This window comes from Myotis lucifugus, unplaced genomic scaffold (genome assembly GCF_000147115.1).
Source record: "Myotis lucifugus unplaced genomic scaffold, Myoluc2.0 scaffold_485, whole genome shotgun sequence".
Classification (NCBI taxonomy): domain Eukaryota; kingdom Metazoa; phylum Chordata; class Mammalia; order Chiroptera; family Vespertilionidae; genus Myotis; species Myotis lucifugus.
This window is the reverse complement of record NW_005871533.1, coordinates 115107-137352: the sequence shown is the minus strand read 5'-3', so window position 1 is coordinate 137352 and position 22246 is coordinate 115107. Positions and strand designations below refer to the sequence as shown.

General features: G+C 45.3%; 1 protein-coding gene across 1 annotated transcript; it reads left to right on the top strand.

Annotated features, from left to right (window-relative positions):
* The first annotated feature begins 4575 nt into the window (after positions 1 to 4575).
* Positions 4576 to 19568, top strand: JPT1 (Jupiter microtubule associated homolog 1). The gene is made up of 5 exons (XM_006103415.3): positions 4576 to 4761; positions 12420 to 12562; positions 12924 to 13021; positions 13920 to 13938; positions 18529 to 19568. Exons 1-5 carry the CDS (start codon positions 4706 to 4708, stop codon positions 18675 to 18677), a joined length of 465 nt encoding a protein of 154 aa, XP_006103477.1. The 5' UTR covers positions 4576 to 4705; the 3' UTR covers positions 18678 to 19568.
* Positions 19569 to 22246: the final 2678 nt, after the last annotated feature.

Here is a 22246-nt window from a genome sequence, read left to right as displayed (position 1 = left end):
TCAGCCCTGACCGGATGGCTCAGTTGGCTTGGAGCTTTGTTCCATACACCAAAAGATTGCAGATTCAATCCCTGGTTGGACTACCTAGATTTCAGGTTCAATCCCAGTTGGGGCTGGAGGCAACTAATTGATGTTTCTCTCACATTGATATTTCCCTTCCTCTCTAAAAATCAATAAAAATATATCCTTGGGTGAGGATTAAAATAAAAAGTTGTTATATTCAGTGTGAAGTAAGGGCTCTGCCATAGAATGCTGAGGCTTCAACTGAATACCTAAATCTCTACCAGTTGGCCTGCACTTAATGTAAATGAGAAATCAGAGACCCGGCCAAGAACTTTCTATTTATTAAAAAAACAAAACTGAATTTGACCTTTGTCTCTTGTCTCATTAGGTTTTTTTAATAAATGCTTAATACTAAACAGTGCCCTAGTGAGTCTTTAAGGAAAAATATTCCTCAGGATATGTTTTAAATCCTCACCCAAGGCTATATTGATTTTAGAGAGGGAGGAAGAGAGAGAGGTGAGAGAGGATCATTGATCAGCTGCCTCCTGCACGCTCCCCACTGGGGATCGAGCCTGCAACCTGGGCATGTGTCCTCCCCTGGGAATCAAACTGTGACGACCTGGTTCATAGGTTAACGCTCAACCACTGAGCCACACCTGCTGGGCTTTTAGCTATTTTTGCTAAGGAGGTGAATTCATTTTAGGAGAGCGGGACAGATGGGTTAGGGACATTTTTGCTTGTTTTATTAAATAGAGAACATGGAACTGAGTAAAGAGGACAAACAGACTACATAATTTTATTCAGCTCTTAGTCTGAAAAGAGGAAGAAATGGGGAAATATGAGTTATGCTTTCCCTCTATAATTTAGTGATTAAAAAGGACCTGAGAGGTGTATGTCAGACCTTAGTAGAGTGTATGTACCGTTTTGTTTACCTTTGAATAAAGAGAAGGCAAGAACATGACCAAGCTATTTTCCATTATTTGAGACCTCTTCGTGCATTTGTTTAATGGCAAATGAGCTTTAAGAGAACTTGGGCTGTCTCAGTGGGCATTGATCTGCCACCCTCTTTTTTGGTGAGGATATGGCTAAGAAAAGAATGGACAGATGTGTACTAAATTTGGCTTTAAGAGTGATGGATGCAGAACTTATGTGTAAATATGTGTGGTTAAGTCATACATAAGTGATACGCTTATGAAGTATCCTGCAATATTGAGGCTGAGAAATAAAGCTTGTTAGAAATACTTGTCAGTGGGCCATTCATTCATTCAGTCATTAAATCAAATTCAAAAGCATGACCAGCATTTGTTTTTAAATAATGAAACAGAAGGGTAGAAAATATTAAGAGTATTATTAAACTGTGGTTGAACATAAGCAGTTGCTATTCTTGTAGGTCTGAAATAGATATCTGCAGTTTCATGTGGTTCAACCTAATATGTGTGTATTGATGTCAGTGAAATGCACTGATCAGAGAGATTGGTTATAACCCAATTTCAAAATCTAGGGAGAGTATCACCCACTCCCTCTGGCATTGTGGAATAAATTGGGGCAGGTTGAACTTCTGGGGGATTCAGTACACTGTATGGTAGTGGGAAAGCTGATAACATTTAAGGTAAAAACAGGTGCTTGAGAGCTAAGAGTTGCTGTGTTAGTGCATGTTTTTGCTTTTAGTTACTACCTTAACTAAAGTGGTGAGGCACAGGTGGTCGGAAACAACTTCCATCTTATTTTGAGTAGGTTGTGCATTGCATTCTTGAATAACCAGTAGCAAAATTAAAAACCAATGGCATTCCTGTCCATATTAAAGGAAAATTATTAGGGCTTCAAACACTTTTCTGACATGTTTTAAATACTAGATTTCTAGCCACCTGATTCAGAACAATAGATTGTGTTCTGAGGAGAATGTTGGGTTTACTCAAACCTGTTGGGTAAGCTGATTTTTACTAACCTTTCTGAACTGAATTACAAATGGATGACTAGTACTTTGAATATAGCAAGGAAGTGGCAGCATGGGACTAAGGTAAATTTAAGAGGACTTAACTGTTTAAAGACATGAAAAGTTATAAAGCATGTGGGCAACTGTTCATTCTTCTCCCCTTTACTGTATTTTAAAAGTAGGTGAAAATGGACATGCACATATAGGGCAGTGGTTTTTTTTTATTTACTAGAGGCCCAGTGCACGAATTTGTGCACGGGTGGGATCCGGCTGGCCCCACCGATCGGGATTGGGGGGCCAACCGGGAGAGGGTCACAGGCGGTTGGCCCCGCCCCCTGGTTGAACTCCTGGGTGAGGGGACAATTTGCATATTAGCCTTTTATTATATAGGATTTATGGCAGTGGTATTTAAAATTGGAACCCTGGGGTTGTACAAAAAGGTAGGTAGACTGCCAAACAGGCTTGCCTAAAATGGCCTCAGTCTGATGTCTGTTTTACATAAATTTACTCTTCTTAATAAATCAGAGGAGATTAAAAGAGTTCTCCTGGGATTTATGTTTTATCCTTGATGCAGAGGTTCTCAGCCCAAGCTATATATGAGAATTACCTGTTTAACTTCTTAAAGATACCCATGACTGAATCCGACACCCAGAAATTTCAATTTAGTTGATGTTGGATGGGGCCTGGCATTCATTTGTATTTCTTAAAAGCTCATAGGTTATTCTGATGTGTAGCCAGTGTGAGGCACCTCTATGAGAGAGCTTTCATTTCCTAAGTACAACATTCTTAAAATTCCAAACCCCATTCTCTAGATGAAACTGGGCTCGAGAGCATCAGTGTACTTAGGAGTGTGATATTGAGAGGGAGCAGACCCAGAATCTAGGCTTTTTGATTGCCAGCCCAGTGCTGTATTACCACAGCAGTCTTCTACTAGACTACAGGGGATGGAGGAAGTAAGGCAAGTCAAGTACAAATTCAAAAATGTAGGTTAAAAGGGACCCTAAAGAGTCAGGTACAAACCCCTCATTTCACATACAAAAAATTTCAGGTCATTAGAAAGTATGTGATTATTTTCCAAGTAAGTCAATAAAAATGACTATCACTTTGATGACTTCTTATATGTCAGGCCAAGCAGTTTACATCATTACTTAATTCAGTCCTCAACTCTGTGGAGTCCAGATACTATTTTATCCTTATGAATGAAGAAACGTGCTCAGAAAAGTTAAGAGTTGAGATTAAAACCCAGATTTCTCCTATGAGAGCCTGAGCCAGCAACCACCATACTCCTCTAACTCCTAGTCTGTACTTACATGATTTTTATTTTGTTAGAGAGAGAAACATTGATGTGAGAAACATCCATCTATCAGCTGCCTCCTGCCCTGACCTGGGATGGAGCCTGTAACCACTCCAACCAATTGAACCATACCAGCCAGGGCAGGAATTACATGATTTTTGAGGAGGGCTTGCATGCTCACTGGCTAGATGGATATGAAAGTGGTTTTTGGTTTTTTTAGCTTTTATTATTATTATTATTATTATTATTATTATTATTATTAAAGTTTTGGAAGTTTAGGCCCAGCCTTTAAGAATGGAAATATTTTAATCCAAACAAGTGGTGTGCTTCGAGTTTTTGTGGTAAGCACAAAAATCCATGCCTTTCTAGAAGAGAAGAACTTATCTCTGACTTTTCATGAAAGCCCAGAAGAGCAGTTAGCCAATAATATAAACTTCTAACTGGGGGGAGGAGGCTATGCAAAGAGGAAAGTAGTTCAATTTTATGGAAATACTGAACAAGATCTGCCTTGAGGAAACATGCATGCTTTCCTATTATGATGTTGTAAGCAGTCATTCCTGAGCCCTCCAAGTGTGTCTGCATTTGTTGCAGGGATAGATTTACCCAGACAGGTGGGAGAGTCATGACTTAAGGGTATAAACAGCTGCAGAGCTCTGGAATAGTCTTGATAGCAAAGGATGTGGCCATTCCCAGCCACCAGGCATTAACAGCCTTAGAACAGACCTTCAAATCACGACTATAATTTTGGTCTAGTGCATGCACCGCCCTGACAGCTAAATATTAACATTAAAATGTAAAGAATTTCCAGTCGTTTTAAAAGGGATCATCTTGGCGTGCTTTCTGTCGCTGACTCAATGTTGCCGCCTTGGGACCGTCGGGTTTTCACAGGAGATACACAGTAGGTACTCAATAAATGTCAATCTAGAGTAGTCCTTTTCATCCCTTAAGGAGCATGCCCTCACTGTCCCACCATAAGTAAGGCAAATAGTGCATGGTAACGACAAATCTGCCCTGCACTGTGGGTTCCGACTTACCCGGAGCGAGCTTTCTCCTTTGTCAGGTAACTTTTAAGTGACAGCGAGCTTTACTCGTACCAAGCATGGGGCAGGTTTGTCCTTTGTCCAATCATCTCCGAGATTTGAGGGTGGGGGAGGGGGCACTTCTCCAGACCATCCCTGACCAGGAAGCGGGCGGGCTTAGGTTGAGCCTGGACCATCACAGCCCATCGTGAGGCAGTACGATGCTTGGCACTCCGGGGAACCAATAGGTACGCAGAGAGCTATTTGAATCGGCCAATGCCGGGAGGGCGGGGGCGGGGTTTACGAGCCCTATAAAAGCAGTGGCCGGCCAAACAGGCGGTGGCGGAGGCTTCTGCAGCGGTCGCCGTTGGTGGGGTGGGGAGCTCCTCTGCGCCCCTCGGGCCGGATCCTTTCAACTCTCTGGTACCGCGCCAGCCTGTCTCACTCCTCGGCGTCATGACGACCACCACCACCTTCAAGGGCGTCGACCCCAACAGCAGGAATAGCTCCAGGTGAGGCGGCGGGTCCGCGCCACGCGGGACTCGGGGTGAGGAGGGCCGCTGCCCAGCGGGGCCACGCGGGCCGAGTTGCGGGTCGTTGGCGGTAACGTGCCCGGGGCGTCTGGCCAGGCGGCGGTGCTCAGTTACCAGTCCCGCCTTTGTGTCTCCCCGCGAGCCCCGCACGCTGCCCCGCCCGACTCCCTCTCTCATTCATTCCTTCCCGGGAGCGAGGGGCCGGGAGGGCCGGGGACTCGCCCTTAACGCGCCGCGGGTTGTAAGTTGGGCTGTACCGAGAGGGTTCGCGCCCTCCTCTTTTAAGCGGGGCCAACCCGTTCCCAGGGCGGTGGTCTTAGCCCCCGGGTGCCCGGACAGCTTAGCGGCCAGGCCCCATTGTCTCACCCCCGGGCCACGCGCTCCTGTCACTTGCTCGGGGCAGGTGCGGCCGTGCGATCGGCGTGGCGATCAGATTCCGCGGTCGCAGCCAGCGGGTCCGGCTTCTCCCCACTGGGGCCAGTCTGGCAGGTGGCATTGGTGGGCAGGCAGGATGGTCATCGCGACCCCCAACTCCTTCCTTTCCAGGACCCAGCCGCCAGCCAGCCCTTGCCAAGTGCCTCCCTTCTGCTAACAAAGGAAAGACCCCCGCTCCTTCCCCTCCTGCGCCCACCTGCGAACGGGAGAGGGCGTGTGCCAGTCCGAGTGGGTTTTCTGTGCTCAAACCTGCGGACCTCGGTCTTTGCATCCCACCTCTTTGACGTTTGTGAAATGAGTTCATCTCTGGCCCCAGTTCCCTTGCAGGAGGAGGTTTCCTGTTCTTGGGCGGGGCCGGAGACATCCATTGTCTCTTCCGTGTACTATTTCCACTCGGGAAGCGGGGCCTTTCTGGCCACTTAGGCCACTGCATTTGGGGAAGGGGCACTGGGTGCCGGGTCTGGACCGGGACCGTTTTCCAAGCGGTTGCCTAACTTGGCGGGAGGGTTTGGATCCGGTGGAACATGCCCACATTGTCTGGGCTGCTCTCTGAGGTGGGATCTCTGGGATCCTTGCTCACGGCTCGGAGGGAGCTTAGCCTCCGCTTTTTCTGGGCATCTATTCTTCATCGATGGGGATCTGCAGTCCTGTGTGGCCAGCCCTGGGGTCCTGAGCAAGTGGCACAAAGGGAGCCATTTTGTGGGGCTAAGAAGACAGCCGTGAAATAGCTGTGTCTCAGGGGTTGGAGAACTTGGGGACAAAAGCAGGCCTCAGCACTGAGTCTTAGGAGGGTCCACTTTGGAAATGACATTCCTTTTGAATTCATTCCTTTCCCTTTTGCAATGTAGAAAAAACAGGAAAGATTTTTAAAAACAAAATTAGTGGTTCCTGGGAGGCTGGGGGAGCGGGGGTAGTACACAAAACACTGAAGAGGGTCACTCCCTCTTCTGTTGTCATCCTTCCAATGAGATCATTTTTTTCAGAGGACACTGGAGCGAATTGGACCTTGGTTTTTCCGTTTGTGCCACGGGGTCAACTTTCTGCGGGTCAGAATGTAGTGGTTGGAATATTAATGTGTAAAAAATCTGAGGTTTTAGCCTTTGGGGTTGAGTTCGGTTTGGTGCTTCGTAAAGAATTTCGGTAACCTGGTCAAATGAATCCTCACACTAGCTTTTGATACGTATATTTGAAATGTCAGACGGAAGTGAGTTTTGGTTCTGCACAATAAGTGTTGTAATTCACCTTTTGTCATCAATTTCTGTCCAGTATTGTGATCTTGGGACTGTAGCGTTGTCCTTTTACTTACTTCCTGCCTTTCCTTCTTCCGTAATCTCAGCTAATGCTCCTAAAACTTCTTTTCTCCGGTAACATCCTCCTGGCCCCATAAACGTGTTATAAATTTAGTCTGTTAGGAAATGATCTGCAAAGATTATATGGGAAGTCTAGGATTTTAAGAGAGAAGAAAGAAAAAGTAATTTTTAAAACATTGCTATCTGCAGTACATGGCGACATTTGTGCTGAGTCTCAAATATGTAATCCTGATTTAGTTATCATGTGTGTCGCTCAGAAGGAATAGTAGGACCTGAAAGAGTAAAATGGACATAATTTCTGTCTTATGATTCAAATCCTTTGTTTGGGGATGTCTGGCTGTTACAAATGGGCTCCACAACACTGACGTCATCGGAGTAGGTACTACCTGCTGTTACAGCAGGAACACGGACCTTTAAAAAGTTGAAATGGTCAGAGCTTTGCGTTTTGTTTTTTTTTTAGCTGGTGTTTGGGTACTAGTTGTTTTGTTTTTTTTCCCCAAGGCCAAAAAATATTTCCCAGACCATTAGGGTTCTGAAGATTTTCATCTGGCTAAAAATTCATAAGGGTTTAATTATGATGGTAAGGGAAAAAAATCATTAATCTCTAGGCCCTAGAGTCTAGGGAATGAAGGGGGAAGACAATGAAGCAAGTTAACTTCTGGGGTACAAATGTTGAAAACCTAGTCACTTCAAACTTTAACATGAGAGAAAGCCTATTAAGAATTTATACCTTTAATTATTACTTAAACCATTTATACCAACCTAAAATTATCACCTTTATAAAATGTATGCCTGAGCACACATAATCTAAGTGGATATTTAATATCTGAGATTAAAAAAGAACACCCACAAACCAGTGAGGTTTTAAATGTTTGACATGTTATAAGAGAACACAATGGATCTCCCTGTCCCCCCAAGGGAAATATAATGACACTAGAGGCCCGGTGCATAAAATTCATGCACAGGTAGGGTCCCTAAGCCTGGCTGGCGATCAGGGCCGATCAGATTGCCCGCTTCCCCACCTCCTCCTTCCTTTGCTCCCTCAGCACCCGCCACTGCTGCTGGTCACCCGCCATGTTCCGCCCCGCCCCCTGGTGGTCAGTGCATGTCATAGCGGGCGATCAAACTCCCAGTCTCCCCGTTGAACCCCCAAGGGGACAATTTGCATATTAGCCTTTTATTATATAGGATTTTTATTTAGTATAAATTGGGTACTGAATTTTACTATGGGCAGACACAAATATTAGATTCAGGGTAGGACACTAGAGGACCTATATAAGAAATATAAGACAGTTTAAGATTAGGAAGCAAGAAAACAAATCAAAGCACCAGCTATGTGGGTTTGCAGTGTAGAGAGAAAAATGGCCTCGTGTGGTTCCCCTGTATCAGTGCCAGGAACTGGGGATTTGGGTTTGGTCATATATGTGCCAGTTAACTAATGTTGGGCAATTTATTTGGAACTTCTCAGGGCCTGACTTGGCTCCCTTAAAAATGAGGCTGAACCCTGACTGGTAGCTCAGCTGGTTGGAGTGTGGTCCCGATACGATATGCCTAGGTTACAGGTTTGATCCCTGGTCAGGGCACACACAAAAAAGAGGCTGTTGAACTGGATAGACAGGGATTTTTCATACTTTTGAATCTCATGGCACACATAAACGAATTACTGAAATTCTGCAGCACACCAAAAAATATATTTTTTGCCGATCTGACAGAAATAATAGATATAATTTTGATTCATTCATACCGGAGGGCTATTGTTGTGTTGGCAGTTGTCATTTTTTATTTGGCAATCTAAGGGAAAAGAGGTCAGGGCCCCTGATTGAATAGTCAGGTAGTGCCTGTTTTAAAAATTATTGCCGAGACACCAGCTGCAAATCGCTGGGATAGAGCAGTCAGAGCCCAGCAAATTACCACCCGAGGGCCAAACCCAGCTGGCCTCAGATCTTGACATTTATAAGTGGTTGGAAAAAAAAAAAAAAAGCAGAAGAATATTTCATGACTTGTGAAAATGACATGAAAATTAAATTTCCGTGTCCGTAAGTGAAGTTTTATTGGAACACAGCCACACTCATTCATTTTCACGTTGTCTGTGGCTGCTTTGTGCCATGTGCAGGACCCACAAGCCAAAAATACCCCCTATCTGGCCCTTTCACACAAAGCATCTCTAGTGTTTTTACCTCAGGTTCCAGTGTTTTTACCTCAGGTTCCACCTGCTACTCTTTGAGATCATGGAGGAGGTGAAGGTTTAAGAGTCACTGAGGGGGCCTGGCCAGTGTTGCTCAGTGGTTAGCATAGACCCAGGAACCCAGAGGTCATGGCTCCATTCCAGTCAGGGCACATGCCCAGGTTGGGGGCTCAATCCCCAGTTGGGGGCCTACAGAAGGCAGCCATAGATGTTTCTATCTCTCTATCCCTCTCCCTCCTCTCTCTGAAAATCAATTTTTAAAAAAGAGTCACTGAGGGAAGGGTGGAGAGGGCACGAGGTAGGACTGTTTGGGGAACAGGAAAGAAAGTGGCCTGACAGGATTGGTGAAGAGGGCGGGGCTGAGAGGAGGCCACATTGGCAATTGGCGAAGTTTGTCTGATTTCCTTCAGTTCTGCCGAGGCTTAACCAGACCTTGCATCTGGCTTGTGGGTAGCAGGATTAGGACAGCACAGGGGAGCCTGGTGGGGAAGGACAGAGGGCAGGGCAGGAGAGCATACCCTTGGGTAGGAAGGGCCAGTGTAAGGGAGCTGAGGCCAGGGTGTCGCCTACAGCCAAGGGGGCAGGAGCCCAGCTCAGGGCTTCTGGCTGAGCGGCGCTCCCACTGTGGGAGCACACTGACCACCAGGGGGCAGCTCCTGCATTGAGCATCTGCCCCCTGGTGGTCAGTGCGCGTCATAGCGACTGGTAGTTCCGCAGTTCGGTCGATTTGCATATTAGTCTTTTATTATATAGGATGTAATTGGGTTTATATTTGTTCTCTAACCTTTTTTATTCACTGGGTTTTGGGTAACTTTTTGTATCTACTAAAGGCAAATCTCACTATAATGTGTATAGCTTCCTGTTGTATGGATGGACTTTGATACCTAACCTCCTACTATTGGATAATTAGGGTATTTCCAACTTTTCACAGATTAACCTATTTATAGGGGTATCCTTGTACATATGTCTGGTTATCTACTTAGGATAATTTCTGGAAGTAGAAATGCTGATTCATATAAAATGTAAACCTAAACAATTGATACACATATCCAAATGTTCTTTAGAAAGTTTGTACAAATTCATGCTGGGAATTGGCATTTATTTCCATTCTTCACTAGTCTAATAAGCAGAAAAGCTCACAACACTGTCACCTTGGTGTGTTTTTTGTTTTGTTTTGTGTTTTAGAGTTTATTTGAACCAAACTAACAAGATATTCAGGGGAGCAAGATCTCAAATGCTCCCAACTATCATCTTGTCTTAAATCTTATTTGCTAATGAGGTTGAATTTTTAATATTTAGAGGCTATCCATATATTTTAATTGCCTATTAGTACTGTTTGTCATTTTTTTGGTTATTTTTAAAATAATTTCTTAAGAGCATTGCATTATATTAGTGATACTATCCTTTGTCAAACGTGCGTATTTTTGCCAAGTTTTATCTGTCCATCTCATGATTTCTGGCTTTCATCTTGTGCTAAGAAAGAAAGCCCTTTTCTTCAAGACTAGGACACATCTGTACTTATTTTCTTCCAGTATTTTTGTTTTAGTCTTAAAAAAATTTTTTAAATAGATATATATATTATTGATTTCAGAGAGGAAGGAAGAAGGAGAGAAAGATAGAAACATCAATGATGATAGAGAATCATTGATTGGCTGCCTCCTGCATGCTCCCTACTCGAGCCCGCAACCCAGGCATGTGCCTTTGACTGGAATTGAACGTGGGACCCTTCAGTCCGCAGGCCAACACTCTATCCACTGAGCCAAACCGGCTAGGGCTGTTTTAGTCTTTAAATGGAAATATTTGGCTTAGCTGGAACTTTTTGGTAAATGAAGTGAGTTAGGGGTATATATATTTTGTTTAATCAAAATGACTAGCCAGTTAACTCATTACAGTTTTCCCCACTGGCAGTCTTTTTGAGAGAGAATGCTTTATCTTAACAGAATTCTGGGAAAAACAGATCAGATTCTCTCATTAAGTGATAAAACATTTAATGAGTAGATTTGAACAACTCACTTAACAAGCTTGATCTAATGGACATAGAGAACAGTGGAAAATACATTCTCTTTTCAAGCATATATAGAGAGATTTATAAAATTGACCACATATTAAGCCATAAGGCACATTTCATCAAATTTCAAAGGGTTCATGTCATAAAACTGTTGTGTCTGTGTTATAATTAAAAGCTAGAAACCAATAAGCTATAAAGGTCCCTGTACTTGGAAACTTACAAATGCACTTCTAAATAATTTATGGGCCAAAGAAGAAAATAATGGACATGCTAAAATATTTAGACTGGACCAGGAGTTTAAAAAAATCAAAACTTGGGAATGCCTTCAGTGGGGTATTTAGAAGAGAATTTATACCTTAAGTGTTTAATTTTTCTTTTATTTTCTAATATAAGGAGCTTAGTTTACAAATGACAACCGTATTTGTAAACTTGGATGAAATGGACATATTCCTAGAAAATTGCTTCTTACTCAAACTGACTTAAGAAATAGAAACCAGACCTCTCCTATCTCTAACAGAGGAATTGAATTAGTGGTTAGAAAATCTTTCCATAAAATCATCTCCATTTTCTGTGTTTTTGAGTTTTTCCAGGGAGGGGACAAATGGGTCAGCCTGTGGCAGGGAGATTGGGAAATGTGAAAGTACTATATTCGTTGTTGAACAAAAACCCATAGGTGGTGTCCGCAGGTGCATGCGTATAGAACATGGCGCGAATTTTACACTTAATGTCTCATGTTGACTTTCTCCCTGTGGCTAGTCACTTGTGTTTACCAGTGACAATAGTGAGGTCCAAGTATATAAACAGGGCTCGCCTGTGATGTTGAGATCGGAGAGATGCTTTATTATTACCTTTGCTTGGCCTTCTAAATTGGTTAGTTAACTTTTAATATGTATGTTCTTCCTTTTTTTATTTCATTGAAAATAAAAATGGAAAAAAGTAACAAGATGTGTTTCTAAACTTTGCACATATAGGGTAGGGCAAAAGTAGGTTTACAGTTTGTATGGAAAATAATACAATCTATATATATATAAAAGCCCAGTGACCAGAACGGAACAACCGGTGGCTATGAAATGCACTGTGGCAGCCAACCGGCCTGATTCGGCCCCAATCGGGCCCTCCCCCGTGGCTGGGGCCCCCCCCCCCCGCCCCTCCCCTGTTGGCCCTGCCCCTGATTGGCTCCCCCCACCCCAATTGTGGGCAGGGCCGGCTGGCCAACTGCCTGTGGCTTCTCCCCCCCACCCCCCACCCCCACCGCAGAGCACCAATTCGTGCATCGGGCCTCTAGTAATTAATAAATAATAATACAGATATAAGAATAAACTGTTTTGCATACTCACAACTGTACACCCACTTTTGCCACACCCTGTATTTCCAGCTAAGCCCAGGAGGCAAGGTCCCTGAGGTCTCTGGCCATTTCCTAAAAGGAGCCGCCAGCCAGGCTATTGTTTGTGATGACTTCCCGGCAGCCTTGTGTGATAGACAATCTTACTAGAGATATTATAAAGCTGCATTTTGTTCTTAACACCCAGCGTTGAATTTATACCCCAGGGAATCAGGGAATCAATTCATCGTCCCCATTAGCACCTTTCTTTCGTGGGAGGGAAGGGGAATGAATGGGCGGGGGGGAAAGGTTCCTGACAACATTTTTCCAAGAAGTGTGTTGGTATGGTTTGACATTTCTGTTTTTCCATTTTCCTAGGGTTTTGCGGCCTCCAGGTGGCGGATCCAACTTTTCATTAGGCTTTGATGAACCCACAGAACAGCCCGTGAGGAAGAACAAAATGGCCTCTAGCATCTTCGGGACACCCGAGGAGAATCCCCCTTCGTGGGCCAAGTCGGCAGGTATGGCTCATGTCTGATGCTGGTCAAGGGGAGGACCACCACGAAACCACAGCTGTCACAGGGCTTGTGAGCCAAATCTAACTTTATCTTAAAGAGATAAACAGCAGTTAAAGCTCCTCATTAGAGGAAAGACTGGGACCAAGTCTCGGGAAATACTGAGAGTTTATGGGATGGATCAGAATAAGGAGTGACGTCGGACAGGGTTACTCAGTCCCTCTGTCAACATTTTATGCCATCACTTAACCTCCCTCACACTGTTCGCTCATTTTGGAATACAAGACTAACTTATAATATCGCTCGCTAAGAGGGTTTGCTTTAGGTCTTCCTATTGTGTTCCTCAAGAAAGTGTCTTTTGATTCAGGTGCCAAGTCCAGTGGTGGCAGAGAAGATCCTGAGTCGTCTGCACCCCAGAGAAGGAACTCCTCGGAAGCCAGCTCTGGAGACTTCCTAGACCTGAAGGTCAGTGTGACAATCGGGGAAGAGGACAGGCTTCGAGGACATTTCGGTTTAGAAATCAGATTCCCCCCTGTCGTTCTAAGAGCTTCAGTTCTTCCACTGGAGTTTTCCATAGAGGTTGTTGGGAAGGGACTGAGCAGTATTGGTGTTGGGTGACTGACAACTAGAGAGGGAAGTCAGAAGGTGAATAAACGTGACCTTGCTGTTCTGAGTCTCTTCGGCCGTTAGGATTGGCCTCTACCCTTCCGCGTTGGTTTTAGGACTTCTGAGTCACATCACACTCACTTCCTGTGTATCTCAGATATGGCGATATTTCTGAGTTCAAGGACTGTTTACATTGTTGGCAAACGTTGTCCAGTTGTTTTGAGCTGAACTCAAGGACTGTAGCACCGCCCCAGAGTCCCTGGCTGTGTGTCTGGAAAGCTGGTAGAGTGTCCTCCGGAGGAGGGATTCCAGGGCACATGGAGGCGTCAGCCACCTGAGTGTGGGAGACTGTGGAAGGGGCTTTGGAATTGTTAGGTGCCTGTCAACCCCTAGGTCAGAAGCAAGAGAGGAAGGACAGATTCACTAGCTTCCCATTCTGATAAAAGGGCCTCGGAAATGCTAATTGATAGAGGTCATCAGTGTAGACGTTAAGATTTTTTTTAAAAATTTATATTGGTTAGATGCTAAGGTTTGTTCAATTTTGGGTGTGTAACTGGCACCGGGGCAATTTGTCCAGCATTGTCCCTGGTTGAATAAAGGTTGCTTGTTGTGATGCAGCCTGACCCTGCCCTTGACCGCATCAAAATGAAAACACTTGGTTTCAAAGACATAGTAATCTCTCTGAACTGTGACTGCTTTATTTGTATGTTGCAAAATTAAAATCCGGAGTAAAATTTTAATCTCTTTTCTTTTCCAGGGAGAAGGTGACATTCATGGTGAGTACTTCCGAAGCCCAGATTTCTGGTTCTGTAAACGGTTTTAGAATAGAGTGGAGCCCTGGCCGAGGGACTCAGTTGGTCTTGTCACTGAAAGATGGCAGGTTGATTCCCAGTCGGGGCACAGGCCTGGGTTGCGGTTCCATCCCAGGTTGGGGCATGTACTGGAGGCGACCGATGGATGTTTCTCTCTCTCCCTTTCTCTCTAAAATCAATGAAAGAATAGATTGGAATTTTGATTCAAGTCATGTCCTGGGAAAGAGATTGGGGACTGCACTCTAGCTTTGCCCGAGTGCCAGCATACTCTGGGTGGAGGGAAGAAAAATGAAACAGGGAAGTTAGCGAACATGGCCACATTCGGTATGGCCAGCCGTGAGAGCAGTGCCAGAGTGTATGAGAAAGGATTGAAAACCAGTCCTTTACAAATATATGTACGTTATTCAGGCTGGTGTCTGTTACACTTAGTGAGAGCTTTTTATAAATGGCTCTGACAGTTCAAGTTGGCCCATGGCATTGAGCTTACAAAGGTTGTTTGATTTTTTTTTTTTTTAATATATATACTAAGCTGCTTATTTATCGAGACAATGGAAACCCGGTGATCTTATAAATGGTTATTAGGGGGCAGATGTAAATTTTCATCCCTGTGGAAATGAGCTGTTGCCATTTAATTATTTTAATCTGTGAAGTATTTACTGGCATTTCCCTAACAAGTGCCAGAGAAGTCCTGACAAGTGTGATGCGGAGTTGACACACACCAGGCGGCTGCAGCGGGTAAAAATGGACTCGGTGGAATGCAGCTATCAGGCCCTCTGGTCCTGCCGTGGCTTCCCCACGGCCTCTTCCTGCCATTACATTCTGTGCTGCAGCCTCCCAGGGAGTCAGATGTGTAAGAGCCACGTGCCTCTTCTGTCCTCTCAAACGGTGTTTCTTTTCTTTTTTAAAATATTTTTATTGATTTCAGAGAGGAAGGGAGAGAGAAACATCAATGACAAGAGAGAATCATGGTTCGGCTGCCTCCTGCACTCCCCACGCTGGGGATTGTTAGAAATAACGCGAGCCCCCAAATGCAGGGGTCCTGGTAGGACACAAATCACACTGGGAGGCAGGCAGCAGGCAAGTATCTTTACTTCTCCGCAGAAGGGTGCGCACTCATGGTCTGGAAGCACAAGGACACTGAGCAGGTGGTCTGCTTGGCTTTATAATCCCTGGCCCATGTGACGTGTCCCTTGCTCTTGATTGGAGCGCAGCCGCACAGTCTTTCTCGATTGGCTAATTCAAAGGGAGGGGTTGGCCTTGGCTGTTTCAAGATGGCGGCCCCCAGGGGAGCTGCAAGCCATGCGGCCAACATGGCGGCTGTCTAAACTGTTCTTTGGCAGAAAAGATGATTTGTTTATTCTCACAGGATCGAGCCTGCACCCCGGGCTTCTGCCCTAACCGGGAATCGAACCGTGACCTCCTGGTCCATAGGTCGATGCTCAACCACTGAGCCAGGCCGGCCGGGCTCACACGGTGTGTCTCCACGGGGTGGGGCAGCTCTGAACCTCTGTGACACATTCCCTGTGCACAGGCCGAAGATAGGTTTGTGTTTTGTCCATGTCCAGTTTGTTTCATTTGAAAAGACTGTTCTGCAGGTAAAATAACTTCTAGGCTTTTCGATCCCACTGCTTTTTGTAATCCTGAAATACTTCCACTGTGAGACCTTATTTAGCCACAATCCTGACTCACTCATTTTGGCCAATGAATACAATTGGGGATTTGGGGAGCCTGGAGAGTGTGAGATTCTTCGGGTAAATCGCACATTGAATTGTGTAGTATGACAAGTCCTTCCTCTTTTTCTCCCAATGTCATCCATTTTGCCACCTGATTATTTTGTGTTCCTGATAGCTGCTACTTTTACTTGATTTGTCGTAAAATGACAAGGGGCCTGATAATTTAAGGCACATCTGGTGGAGTAGAGGTCAACCCCAATTCTGTTGCCAAGTTTACTTCAAAGCCAAGCTATTCTGCTCTGTTTAAACAAAACAGATTTTGTTTGGATATAAGGAAAATTGCCTTCGTCTTGTGGGCAATTAAACAGGAGTGGCCACAGGGAGGACTTTGGAAATCTATAAGAAAGAGGACATGAAGGCCTGCTGTTTTTAGTCTCCATATGTGCTTTTTTTTTTCCCTTCGCTTTTTTTTTTTTTTTTTTTTTTGTATGCTGTTACCTCGTTGTGAAAGAGAACAGTTCCATTAATAATAAACGAAAGAAGATGGGTGGAAATGAGCTTGATTGAGCTAAAAATCACTCTGTGGGAATTAATTGCCATGGTAGCGCTGCAAGGTAATTTTGTGTCCTTTAGAAGTGCCTGTTAGCTGCTTGGCCCCGACAGACAGTGGAGAATCAGGTAGATGTGTACAGCGGGGAGGCCAGGCCATGTCCTCGCAGCAGGAATGAGACCGCTCGCCTGTTGGCTCAGCCTGAGTTCATGCTCTGTATTCATCTATCTTGAATTGTTTTTAAAATGTGGGTTTGGGGAGTTTTGTTTGTGTTTGTAGTACATCAGACATGTTTTCTTAGGTTATGTAAGGGACACTCATTGTGGGACTTGGGTACTTGATGGTGATGCATGTGATCCCGTTGCTTGGGTAACAAGAGTGTAGCAACAGGAACTGAAGGATAATCAACTCTTTCTCCCCAAGCATCAGTTCGTAACCGTAAGGGCTGTCGTCTTGGAAAGCTTCCTATTAGAGTTTTACTTGTAGTTCAGTACTATCAAGCATTATGTGTGTCATATCATGTTACTTCTGCAGAATGTTCCAAACATTCATCAAATGCCATGTGACTAGCAGCAGTAGCTTGTGTCTGAGATTTTGGTGTGTTTCTGATCTAAGACCACTTCTCCCTTGGACTTCTCAGTTTCAGTTGGCTAAATAAAAACTTGGTACAAGTGGTTTTAGGAACATGAACTTTTAATGTTTGGTCTTTGAAGAACTTAGAGAAACTATGTATTTTTTCAAAATTAGAACTTTTCATTGGTGTCCAGTATGAGTCCATATGGAGTTCCTACATAGTATATAGCAGAACCAATATTTCAGCTTCACTGCTTCCGGGGTTCGGAACTCCCAAACTAGGAGGGAATACATGTCTTTAAGCCCTGGCTGGGTGGCTCAGTTGGTTGGAGCAGCATCCCATTACATCCAAAGGGTGTGGGTTCTGTTACTGGTCAGGGCACATCCATAAGTTGTGGGTACAATCCCCAGTTGGGGTGCATACAGGAGGCAACTGATTGATGTTTCTCTCTCACCTCTCTCTAAAGTCAAGAAAACATATCCTCGGGTGAAGATTGGAAAACTTTTTTCTAAGTTTATGGTAGCTTTTCTCCCATGTCTGCTACTAAAGGTGCCTCTGTGTGTGATTATTCTAAGGCAGGTATTAGAATACTCAACTGAATGTGGTCTAACACTGAATGAAATGAGACCTGGATTTTCTTTAAAAATTAAAAATCGAACATGCCTTAAAACTATGAAACTCTTCGTAGAAGTTTCCTTCCACAGAAAATTCTGAGTTTTTTCTCTTGCAGTTACTCTTTGAATCAATGACGTCTCTGATTTTGTAAACTACCTGGTTAAGAATATATGCTTTTTGGGAGTTTCACAAATCAGCCAGTGAATCAATCAAGCAATATCCAGGATTTTGGACAATACTACACTAATTCTAAACACTTTAATATGGAAAGTGCCCAGTTAATGAGAGATGGGAGTGACCTGGTTAATGGAGGTGTTATTACAAGCCAGTAGGGGAACGGTGGACTCATTAATAAATGTTGATGGTACAACTGGCCATCTGTGTAGTTAAAATCAACCTCACCCAGTTATCATGGACATGTAACATACAACAGGTACGCAGTAACATTCCCCACCCATCAGTCTGGCAAATATTAAAGCAAGGTGGTTACCAAGCGGTGCATATGCAAAGGTGTTAGGAGGGCATACATTGCTTTGACGGGGGGCACAGCCACTTGGGAAGGTGCTGGGTAGTGTTTGCATTACAGTGTTGTTTGCAGTGCTTGGGCCGGTTGCTCAGTAGAAGACTGGATATATATAAACACACACACACACACTAAAGCACTTTAATTAAGCAAGGTGAATTATGACCGTGTGTATAAATATGGGTAAATTTGCAAAAGAGTGAAAAAAAGGAAGTTGATATTATGTTGAACACAGGGAAAACAGTATTATATGTCACGTGCTGGATATAAAATACACGTAAAATATGCCCAAAACAAACCCTCTGGGGATAGGGCGAGGAGACCCACGTGGAGGTGGGTTAGGAGTCAGGGATCTAGAGTTTGTCTGTGATGTTCTAATTTACAATATTCATGTCTTTCGTGTTTGTGTAATTGAGAAAAGAACACACAGAACAGGGCCTGGGGACACATATGGCAAAACACAAACGGTGGTAAATTCTGGGTGCTGGGGACATGGTTGGTGGGGGTGGTTTGCTTCTTTCTGTCTCTAGGTATGTTTTGAATCTTCCTAACAAACAACTTAGATCCTTCAGATTCCCTGGGAATCGCTGTCAGCCTTCATTTCATTCTGTCTCCGTAGAAAACGTGGACGTAGACTTGCAGGCCAGCCTGGGGCAGAGCGAGGAGAAGCCAGTGCCCGCCGCCCCTGTGCCCAGCCCGGTGGCGCCGGCCCCGGTGCCGTCGCGGAGAAACCCCCCTGGCGGCAAGTCCAGCCTGGTCCTGGGCTAGCGCGCCTGTCGGACGCGTCGTTTTGTTTGTTTGTCTGTTTCCTCCATGCTTGTGAACTGCACAACTTGAGCCTGACTGTACATCTTTTGGATTTGTTTCATTAAAGAAGAAGCACTTTATGTACTGCTGTCTTTCTTTCCCCTTTTTCTTTTTGAAGAGCAGGTTCTTCATCTGTCCTCCTCCGGGTCTGTAGGCCATGGCATGAGTGCTCCTAGTAGTAGATTGGCGGGAAAGCCTTGTGAACCTCGTCCCGTGTTTTTAAGAACAAATAATTTGGTTCCAAATGTATTGGAGGATTTTTTGTACTGAGGTTTTTAAAACCCTTTTCTTGTCAGCTTTACTTGGGTTTACCAAGCCTTGATTGGACAGGCCAGTAAACAGTCCACAGGCACCGTCCCTACAGCTGCCCCCCCCCCCCGCCCCCCGCCCAGGCTATCTTTATGCCGAACCTTCTGGGTGTCGCCCGAACTTGTCCGTGCCCTTTGCTAAAAGCATCTTCCTGTGCCGTATGGAACCACAGAGAGGCCTGTGCCTCATGCCTTTGCTGCCCGCAGAGCAAAGACACTGCCTTTTCTTTTTGAACCTTAAGCGAGAAGCCAGGCACTCACTGGGCTGGCCCAGGAGCAAAGCCCCGTGCTGTCCCGCAGGGGACGCTCCGTGTCCACTCCAGCTGCCCGATTCCAAGTGTCCAGAAGCAAGCAAGGGCATGAGCTCGCAGCGGCGGGTCCTGGGTCCTCGTCCCGCTCGGACCCCTCGGGCAGTGCTCTGACAGCCAGAAGCTGTGTGCATGATGCTGGTGTTGACCATGAAACGAATCTCATCCTTAAAAACTGTGTTGTACTTCACAATCCTGGACTGTTGCTTCAAGTAAACAAATGTACTGATTTTGAACTGTTGTGTCCTGTGTCATCTTTTTGAGAGGGTTTCGGTGTTCTGCCTGCCTAGTTGCTTTCTTCTTGTTACTACAAATCCTCCGCTCAGTGATTGGTCACTCAGTGAAAACGACCCGTGAAGGCCGAGGCAAGCGGGCTTCCCTCTGAAGACAGTTCTCTAAAGCAGCCGGTTTCCATTCATAGCATGAGCTCAACATGATCATGACCTCTGATGTCTGCGGCAATAAAATTCAGGGATAATGAGATGAACTGATATCGAAAATAATTATTAGCCAATATGCTGTATGTCTGACTCTTCTACTACCTGCCCTTTGTGCTGGGTGTAACGGACTGTACACCCAGCACAGAGTCCAGCCTGCAAGGTGCTTCGCAGTGGTGGGCGGTCAAAGAGAGAAGAGCTCCAAAGGAAGGAAGGGTCCACATTAATTAGAAGGTGACGGGTGGGGGTGGGGGTCCGGGGAGTCAGTCCCCTTGAGGGATACGGAGACCACTGGGTTCTAGGGAGAAAGCTCCAGGCCCACATGCTGTATTGAACGTCTAAATTGGGCATCATTAGACCTGGCTTTTAGGCCCCCGGGTGCCACTGACCAGCTGTATTCTGTCGGCTTGTCATTCGGGGCTCCATTTCCTAACTTAAAAGTGACACTTTTTGCTCTGGCCGGTTTTGCTCAGTGGGTAGAGTGTTGGCCTGCGGACTGAGGGGTCCCAATTCTGGCCCAGGGCATGTACCGCAGTTGCAGGCTCCTCCCCGCCCCTGGTTGGGGCGCATGCCAATTGATGTGTCTCCCCCTCCCTTCCACTCTCTAAATATCAATGGAAGGGTATCCTTGGGTGAGGATTAAGAACAAAACAATAAATAAATAATAATAACAATAACAACAATAATAACAAATAAAATAATTTTAAAATGTTTAAAAATAAGTGACACTTTTGATGAACTAGGTCACCTCTAAACCCCTCCCATGATTGAGATGACTCGAGTATAGTGTAACCAGACTCATTTGAACGATCGGGCATCTCTGGGAGCAACAGGAGTGTTTACAGGTTGTGGGGTGTTACGTTTCTCTTACAGTGTAAAGCACACGAGCCTGAGTTACGGTTTCTCTCATGACTTCGGAGATAGGGAACCAGCACCCTTCTCTCGGTGAACGTGGGGCTCCCAGAAAGATGTGTCCCTGATTTGTGTCACCACTTATGATATGGAGATTTATCTCCATAATCTATGGAGATAAATGCCTCATCCAAATTAAGGTGTTCTGAGGGAAGGACAGTTCTGCCTGTCATTTTGCTACTATCAAAATTACTTGGAATTTCCTAAAATTTACATAGAATTTCCTAAAATTCCATGTAAACATGTTTGCTAAGGTGTTAAAGGTTCCAGTTAGAAAGTTTAGGGTCTAGAGAGTGAAATTGAATTGCTAGATCCTCCCTTCCCCCAACTAGTGGGCGGAGTATGATGTAACCTGCAGCCCGGAAATACCTGAGTGATTAACCATGTACCTTATATGGACCATACATTGGACCACCAATCCACACCTGCCAAATACCCTAAGCCAGTGATGGCGAACCTTTTGAGCTCAGCGTGTCAGCATTTTGAAAAACCCCAACTTAACTCTGGTGCCTGTCACATATAGAAACTTTTTGGTATTTGCAACCATAGTAAAACAAAGATTTATATTTTTGATATTTATTTTATATATTTAAATGCCATTTAACAAAGAAAAATCAACCAAAAAAATGAGTTCGAGTGTCACCTCTGACACGCGTGTCATAGGTTCGCCATCACTGCCTAAGCCCTAAGCCCTTGTCCTATATGGACAATGCAGTAAGCCACCAATCAGTGTGCGCTGAGTACACTAAGCCCCCACCCCTTCCCATTCCGCCCCTCAAAAGGCTGCCACCCCTGCACTGCCACCCCTGCACTGCTGCTGTCCTCCCCTTGCGAGGCAGCCGGGCAGGTCCTTCTCCTCTAATAAAGCCTGTAGTCCTGGTTTTTGGCCTCTGATTTTTCAGAATGATCTTAAAATGATGACTAGAATGGACAGTCTGGACTTTTTACCTAGTTTGTAAACTTCGGTGGCTTAGTGAAGGAGGGGGAAATAGACAAGTTCTCAGTATGTATTGCTGGTGCAGTAACTGCTTCCTCTTAAGCGTGTTTATAAGTCATCTTAGAATGAATGGAACGCCAGGCTCCCTTTGTACTGCGTCTGTTGCAGTGGCTTGGAAGTATTGGGGTGCTCAGATGGGGACCGATACTTGGGTGTAGTCAGGAAACGGAATGAAATCTACAAAAGGGGGCGTTAGCGAAATTTCGCAGCTTTCAGCATTTTCAGAGGGGCTACCATGTCCGACTCCCTGAGCTGGACGGAAGCTCTTCCCTTGGCGGGACGGCGCGTTTTAAGTAGCAGCTCCGGTTTCCAAGCAGCAGGTTTGCGAATTCCTTTCTTAGGAGCTGGACTCACTCAGCGCTTTCGCTGATCCAGCTACGGGGAGCCCAGATCCCGGCCTCGGGCCGGTGCAGCCTTCCAGGAGCCGGGGCGCCGGCGCGGGCTCCGCAGGTGGAGCGGCCGCGGCCCGGGTCGGGGTTGGGCCTCGCGCCCCGCGGCCCCGCCCCGCGCGGCTCCGGAAGCGGCGGCCCGCGCCACCCGCCTGCCCAGCGCGGCTCGCGCTCTCGGA

Coding starts and splice junctions, on each gene's coding strand:
- JPT1 (XM_006103415.3), top strand. CDS start 4,706: ATGACGACCACCACCACCTTCAAGGGCGTCGACCCCAACAGCAGGAAT. Junction 4,762..12,419: donor AACAGCAGGAATAGCTCCAG/GTGAGGCGGCGG, acceptor CCATTTTCCTAG/GGTTTTGCGGCCTCCAGGTG. Junction 12,563..12,923: donor TTCGTGGGCCAAGTCGGCAG/GTATGGCTCATG, acceptor CTTTTGATTCAG/GTGCCAAGTCCAGTGGTGGC.